Source organism: Odontomachus brunneus, unplaced genomic scaffold (assembly GCF_010583005.1).
Source record: "Odontomachus brunneus isolate Ranch 3 - 2012 unplaced genomic scaffold, Obru_v1 Obru_scaffold_025, whole genome shotgun sequence".
Lineage (NCBI taxonomy): Eukaryota > Metazoa > Arthropoda > Insecta > Hymenoptera > Formicidae > Odontomachus > Odontomachus brunneus.
Genome location: NW_022639475.1, coordinates 1,090,509 through 1,098,247, shown reverse-complemented (window position 1 = coordinate 1,098,247; position 7,739 = coordinate 1,090,509). Strand labels below are relative to the sequence as shown.

Sequence of the window (7,739 nt, the reverse complement as noted above, 5' to 3'; positions counted from 1 at the left end):
GAAGATTATTAATATAAAGGAATAACTGAATGCAACTACATGATCCATTAATACACGACGTAACACAATCGGCGTAAAAAATTTTCTTTTCTAGAAAAATTTTTCCTGGCAGAGGTTCTTCTCTAATAGCCGAACCTAACCTAAATATTTCCAAAAAATATTTTACGGCTGCGTTCCAAAATCCTACTCGGCGGGTGGAGTAACATTTAATTAACCAATCATGACAAAGAAATCTTGGTTCTCTTTACTCTGATTGGTCAATTAAATACTACTCTGGCTGCGTTCGTTTTGGGTACTTACGCGTGCTATGAGCGTTATGCAGGATTCACATCGCGTCTGATGTCCGACGTACGACGTCTGATATCCAATAGGAGAATAGCTTTTTAATATAGAATTAAATTCTTCATTGAAAAGCTAATCTTTTATTGGATATCGGACGTCGTACATCGGACATCGGACGCGATGTGAATCCTGCATTATTTATCTTCTTTCCGCATGTAATGAACGATAAAGGGTGTTTTCCAATTGCAATATTCCTAGACACTTTCATGCACACGGCGACACAAGTTGCATTCCAATTGTCGTAATCGTCGACACAACATTACACATCCGTACTCAGCTCAAGAGCTACTAGTCGACTGTGTAAACTAGTATTTTCTAGTGAAAATGAAAGTTAATTAGCGTAGCGGCTTGAAAAGAGACTGGCATTTGCGATGTGAAGTGGATAATATCTTTTTTATTATGTATATTTTATTACTTATTATTAAAAAATACCAAAATATAAGCATAGTTGAAAAATAATCCTAACTTTACCCGACATACATACACATTAGTACACACTTTGTTCCAATTAAATCGTGCACAACGTTACACTTTGTGCACTTCTGTGTACATATGTGTCAAGATGTGTTAAGCAATTGGAAAGCACCCAAAGATAACTAAACTCACTGAAATATATATCTGGAACGCGCGCTGCCTCTTGAGACGTGCGAAATGAGAAAGAAGTTCCTTGTTTCCTCTCTTATCCTTTTCTGATTCGGGAGCGTCCCAGATGCGCACATTGACAAACGGCACAACCAACCACAACGCCATATGCCTAGAGATATTCTAGAGACTGTCATAAATAACGACATATGATTGGATGTGTCCGTTTATTAATGTGCGTATCTGGGACTCACTCGTCAGGTTCATAGTATAATCGAGAGTGGGGAGAATGTGATACAATTCAAGTTAAAAGTTACAGATAATATGAAAAGCAATGACCATTGAATGACAATGACTTATGGCTCCTGCACACAGGACGCGGTAATGCTTGCCGTGCGGCGGAAGTCCGCGCGACAGCCAATCAATATGTTGATTTTCCGTAAGAGCTAGAAGGTTATTATGGAAAGCAGCATATTGATTGGCTGTCGCGCGAACTTCCGCCGCGCGGCAAGCATTACCGCGTCCTGTGTGCAGGAGCCATTAAGCTTATAAAGGAAAGTTTAAGATATAAAAAAAAATATATATATTTTTTCTCAATTATTAGTATTTACTTATCGACTTATTATTAAGAAAAACAAAGCAAAGATGCTTCCTAATTCGAAAATTCATCTTACGTTTAAAAATCAGCTAACTTAGCTTTTGGTTCAGACTGTACTAGACAAAGGGTGCTTTCCAATTTCTTAACACATTTTGATACATATGTACACAAAACTAGATTATTGGTCACATATTATCTAAAATATCTTGTAAGATAATATGCAACAAATAAACTGGTTTTGTGTAACACCGTGTACGCAACTAGAAAGTATCCAAAGACAGAGCGCTGTTCGAGACCTACAAACATGCTCTCTCTCATCCTGTAATATTCAAGAGGTAGCGTGACTCACACCTTAAGCCTTAAACTAAAAAAAGACAGAGAACAAGAAACAGAAAGCAAAGAGCACCTTGTAGATTAGGCTTAAAACTGAGACAATGGCCGCGTTCAGTAGAACAAGTGATCAGTAAGCGCTCAGTGAGCTCTTGCATCTGATTGGAGTATAGTTGGAGATCTAAAAGAATATGCCAAATCATATACAAGAGCTCCCTGAGCGCTTACTGATCACTTGTTCTACTGAACGCGGCCAATATGTTTTCTCACTCTAATCTATTGCATCAGTTCAGCAGTGCAGCTGAAAAGAACAGATCAAGGATTTCTAATCGACCAGAGTTTATAGCGCCCTCTGGAATCTGACCCCTTCATCCGGAACTAAAAATCAATATGGCGTTACCGGGTGTCGAGTTTCAAAAGACGCCATAGTTCCGCGACAGTTGCGGGTCTCGGGGGGTAGTCCGGGTGGATGAGGTAAAAGAGACGAAGAGAAAGAATACAGAGACCGCAACGGGAGAGAAAGAGAAGGAGAACTGTTTGTCGCGATTAAAATCAACTTTGTTGTCATCGGCATTGGGAAAAAAAATGGCTCATGCCGCGTTCTGTCACTGGTCGACGACGTCGCGAGCGTGGCGCGTTCCTACCGCAGGGAGACGAGACGACGAAAAGACGCGGCGTTCCGATCCGACGACGAAGAGCCGAGAAACAAGGCCTTCGACGCGTTAAAATCATTGGAACGCACTCACATTCGCGCAACTCGAATTCGCGAACGAAAATACGTCCAAACGAGACAAGCCTTGACAGCAACTGGTTGGCGCGGATCGTGCACAACATAAACAATCATCATGGCGAAGTACGATCGCGCAATCACCGCCTTATCTAATTAGAGTATACATTGTATACGAGATGATGAGTGAAAGCGAAATGAAAAGAACGGGGAAAGGGGGACAGTTCACGTGTACATGATAATGCTCTGTTTACTATTTTCCCATCTGTCTCCCCTTTAATCTACACGCATAACTTCACCGTGGTTACGGTATTCTGTACTACGGTATTCTATGGCAATACATAAACTTTCTGTATGTATGGATCACAAAATAGTTTAGACACAATGAAATTGGGAGCTGTCAAAATTGAAATAATAACTGAGAGACTGGCTTTTGCCTAATAATTATATTAATTATTAATTATTACTAGTATTATTGTCATTTATAATTAGTTTATGTATTTATTATTATTATTTATTATTTACTTATTACTATTGTGTTTTATTAAATGTTATTTTGACTTATTATTGGGTATTCTTATACTATTAATTATTATTGTATAAGAATCCATCAGTAATAATTCTCAATTTGGTAAGAGCTTTCAACTTCATTGTGCCTAAATTGTTTTACAATCTACTGTACAAGTATAGTTTTCATAGATAGTGAAGGTATCAAAAGAAGACTCATGTGGGTATTTAAATATTTGCTCTGTAAACTTCAACGTTTGTTCTCAAGAGTATTTTCTGTTATACTAATTCAGTCATCTGTTATAGCAATGAAGTGACACTTTACATTTGTAAGATTATTAGTGGATCCACAGGAAGTACAATGTTCAAAGTACCAATAATTCTACAAAGACTTGTTCTAGTTTCCAGGTTGATGCCATAACCTTGATATATTTGTTTCCGACGTTTCTTGAACATTCCAGTTCACTTCTGTAGAAAAAAACTTCAGTAAAAGAATGACCAGAGTGACCTGAGATCTCAGTCTCATATCGTACCTCTACTGAAGAAATCTGCAAAAGTGATCTGGAATGTTCATAAAAAGTCAAAAATAAATCCATGAATGCATCAAACTCGGAAGTCACACCAAGCGTTTCATATCACGGAAATCTAAAATATTACACTTCACAAAGCATCTGAAGTTTTATAAAATCCTTGCATTAGACCTGCTTACATGAGCCTGTTGGTCTTCCTTTTAAGAATCACTATTTCGCGAACAAATGAGCTACTCAAGACTGCTCGCTCCAACAATGTTGAACCAATGCTTGAGTCTCGCGCTGTACGTCGTCTGCAACTTTAATCTTATCTTCCCCAATGCCTTATCGGTTACTGGTACCGCTTAATCCCCCCGATCATTTGCTCATGAATGATTCGCCTGCTCGCCTCAGTCATGCGCCAAAACTGAAACGTCCAGCAAAACGCATTGTCTGCGTTGTTCCCGCACTACTTTTTACAATGAGAGAAAGGCGAACGGGCTTACAGTTGCCGTCACAATATCTAGATAGAATAGACTTGGGTAAGCCATGTGAGTTTCGCAACTAAAAAGATCCCTTTCCTGAAGTTACATAATAATGTACTTATTACAGCAAGAGTTTGCTACTTTGTTAGGGCTGAGATTAACTGTACTTACAATATTCGTAATTCTAGAATCTATATTTATCTATGCTTTATCTTCTACGTACACATCTCGTATACATTGCGTTTTATCATCTTTATTGTATCTTGGATAATTTTAGTCTACTGTGAAACGTTTGTTCTAAAGCAACATCTTCATTTTCAGGGAGATGATGATAGTGTTCGTTTACGACACTGCTAAGTGTTGTAAAGAGGAGGATGACCCTGCCGAGGCAGTCATGTATTTTCATCCGGCCTGGGTGTCCCTGACGCAGAGACTAGCCCTAGCAGGACAGCTGATGGGTGTGTATCACTTCTTGTCAACGTCGTTTTCTGCTCCACGATCCATCACATTGCAAGGTGGGAAGTTTGTGTTGGTGAAGCTTGGCCAATATGTACTGGTGAGTGCATTTTAAATCATGCTTATCATACTGTAGTGAAGAGCGAAATTCAAAGCAACTTAAAGAATATTATTTGGAGGAAATAAACTTAAAATTGTGAGAACAAACGATATTTCATCGAGAATACAAGAGAATAAAACAACATGAGCATAAGTAGATGTAGGTAATGTAATAACATCTGTGATTCACAGCAATTAATTGATTGTAGTAATTATGTAGTATTGTCACCAAATAATCGTCAACGTTTCTTCTCCTTGGTAAAATGAGTTCAAGTTTTAGATGCGTCTATTAATAACAGCTTTGAACTCCGCTCTGTTGTTGCAACCGACTTCTTCGTTGCTTGCCCTCAAGATAGTTCAATGAAACATAGAATAAACATTCTATGTATGACGATTGTCCTCCTTATTTATGCGTATTACGCACTTTTGCTCCCCTCGCTTACTTTGTATCGGAGGTTGAGTTATTAGGAGTTATCTGCTGACACAATTCATTCACTATAATACTCTAGCGGGGCACACTAATGCGTTTGTCGCGTGCCCAATGAGCGAGATTAATGATCGTAAATTATTCTCCGCGTTGATTAATTCCGCAGGCCGTAGGAACAGACAGAAACATACAAGACTGGATACTTGAAAGACGCGCGGACATACTGGAGTCGTTGTTAAAGTTTTTTCACTGTGATCTCGTCAAGATACTGGATTCCTTCAACAATGACCGCAATAGATTCACCGAAAAACTGTATCAGATGTTCGAGACTTACCTGCCAATTTTGCAATATAGTGCCAATTTATTTTCGAACATTCCCGTTATCAAACTTCCAAAGGTGAGCACGAATAAAATTCAAATTAGTATAAAAATACGATTGCGTCGAGAGAATTTAGCCATAGTTATATTAATGATTTAATATAATTATTAAATTCTTATAATATTCAATACAAAATAGCAAAAGATATTTATGCAAAATTCTCTCTCCTACAATGAAAATATGTGTTTTTTTTAGAGTGCCAGTAACATATTTTTAGAAGCAATCCAAATGTTACAACACTTTCAACAGACAAACGGCGTTTTGGGTGGAGCATTGTTCTACAATAATAAGTAATGAAAAAAAATATAATATTTCTAAACAGAATTATATTGCGATATTTATATATCGCTTATAAATATATTTGAGATATCAACTTTTTATTAATTTTATTCTTCTTTTTATTAATTCTATTGTTTTACTCTTTTATCTTATCTCTATTACTTTATCTTTTCAGGATAGTTGCTACACAGTTGGGCGCAGACTTAACAAAGCAGATTGTCATTACCGACCCTTACAGGATAAAGGTATCTTTTTATTCCTTATAAGAAAAATTAATCTTAAATGATAAAAGCTCAAGTACGATATTATTGTCACTAATATCAATTGACAAAAGAATATACAAGTAATAAAATATAAATGCAAAATAAATTTATAACATATTTGTTTTTATTTTAAGGCTCCCGCGGAGAAGGTATCCACACAGTTCCATTTGCCAGTCGGTGTTCAGTTGCTGCAAGTGTACATAGAACGGAAACAATTTGAGAAACTGATGCAAGATGCGAACAACGAACGTTATTATCACTCATATCTCGACACAGCAATGAAGAAAATTCCACAGAGAAAGGTAAGCATGTCATAATTGCAAGATACATAGACAAAATTTTATCATATGCTATTTGAAAGTGTAACGACGGCATTATGATGTAAAAATTCAATCATGCAATATGTAATTATGAAATTAATTCCTAATAAACTTTCAGAACACGGTGCCACAAAAGGGAAGCAGCACCAAGGAGCCTCCCGTTAGCGGCGCATCTTCCGGCATGAAGCGAGACACGTCGCGGATTTTCACGGTACTTGAAGAGGGCGAAGAGGGCGAACCGACGAATTTCAACGACGATACGGCGACGTTACAATATGTACCTTTAGTGCCCGCGACAATTCAGGATTCGTCGCCGCCGATCAGACGTAAGCAACAGGAGACCAAGCAACAAGAACGCGCCATCAAGGCCACAATCCCCGCTACCGCTAGCTCGCTTACACCTAGTGTATGCGCGACGCCATTGAAAGACGTCAACCGTGTGCTGCACGACATGGCCATGCTCATCTGCAGCGCACCAGAAGAAGTAGAGAACGGCGAAGAAAAGAATGAGAGCGATCGCGGTAATGGAAACGAATGTAAGACGTCGACGAGTTCATCGAACAACCATGACGATGATGACATCCCGGACGTCGTCAAGGAAGCGCTCAGGTGATCGCGGCGTTCTAGAAAAACGCTTATATACCTTTTACTATGTGTCTTTCTGCTGCTGATATTTGAATACGTATTATTTTATGCGCGTTGTAATTTATTTCTGAATTATTCAAGTTACTTTTGTATTATTGTGTCAGATGCAAACGTCTGAACAAACTGAGGAACGCCACATCGAAGGAAAGGTTGATGAAGAGAAAGGATCTCGACAGAAGGAGCGCCAGTTTACCAGATCTGACGTCAGTTGACCCGTGCTCAGGCAGCTCTTCTAGGATTTGCCTGCCGGAACTGAGCAAAACGTAATTAACAATATTAAAGTTCCTGATTTTTAAATATTGAAAAAATAACTATTATTTTATTAATTTCTAACAATAAAATAATAGTGTAACAAATTACCGGTCTGGTTACAGGTTATCGAAATTCGACCAGGTTTCTCCAGACTTCAAGTCAGACTCATTTCACCGTAAATCGCACACCAACGAAAGTGACAAGCGGCATTCACGCACCATCACCGATCCTTGCTTTCCCGTGTTTCGGTATGACGGTCTCCCAGTCTCACAGTCTTTGTACGAACAATATGTTACGGCCCGCTACGACTGCGAGTTACGCGACGATGACGGCGATAGCGGTGTCTACATGCATCGTAAAGATAAGTTGTTTGAAGAGCAGTTATGGGGAAAGTTGCCCAACGACTTGACGAATGCGAAATCATCACTGACTGACGACGGTTCGACAACGACGGATGCTGGCAAAGGTATGGACTTTTTCTAATAATAGTAATAAGAAGATTTGAAGCGACCCTTCGTTATAGAGAGAGAGAGAGAGAG

General features: G+C 38.6%; 1 protein-coding gene across 3 annotated transcripts in view; it reads left to right on the top strand.

The window, feature by feature from the left end:
* Positions 1-2,252: 2,252 nt before the first annotated feature.
* The window catches only part of LOC116842414, an 11,082-nt gene continuing 5,595 nt past the window's right edge, over positions 2,253-7,739 (top strand). The window contains exons 1-9 of one of the 3 annotated variants that reach the window (XM_032811612.1): positions 2,253-2,705; positions 4,402-4,636; positions 5,229-5,459; positions 5,637-5,731; positions 5,896-5,965; positions 6,118-6,285; positions 6,422-6,912; positions 7,053-7,211; positions 7,323-7,666. In XM_032811612.1, the coding sequence (XP_032667503.1) occupies positions 2,698-2,705; positions 4,402-4,636; positions 5,229-5,459; positions 5,637-5,731; positions 5,896-5,965; positions 6,118-6,285; positions 6,422-6,912; positions 7,053-7,211; positions 7,323-7,666 (1,801 nt within the window). In that variant the 5' untranslated portion in view covers positions 2,253-2,697. Of the gene's footprint in view, positions 2,706-3,122; positions 4,147-4,401; positions 4,637-5,228; positions 5,460-5,636; positions 5,732-5,895; positions 5,966-6,117; positions 6,286-6,421; positions 6,913-7,052; positions 7,212-7,322; positions 7,667-7,739 lie in introns of those variants that run through there. The other 2 variants (XM_032811613.1, XM_032811614.1) reach the window with 2 other exon arrangements.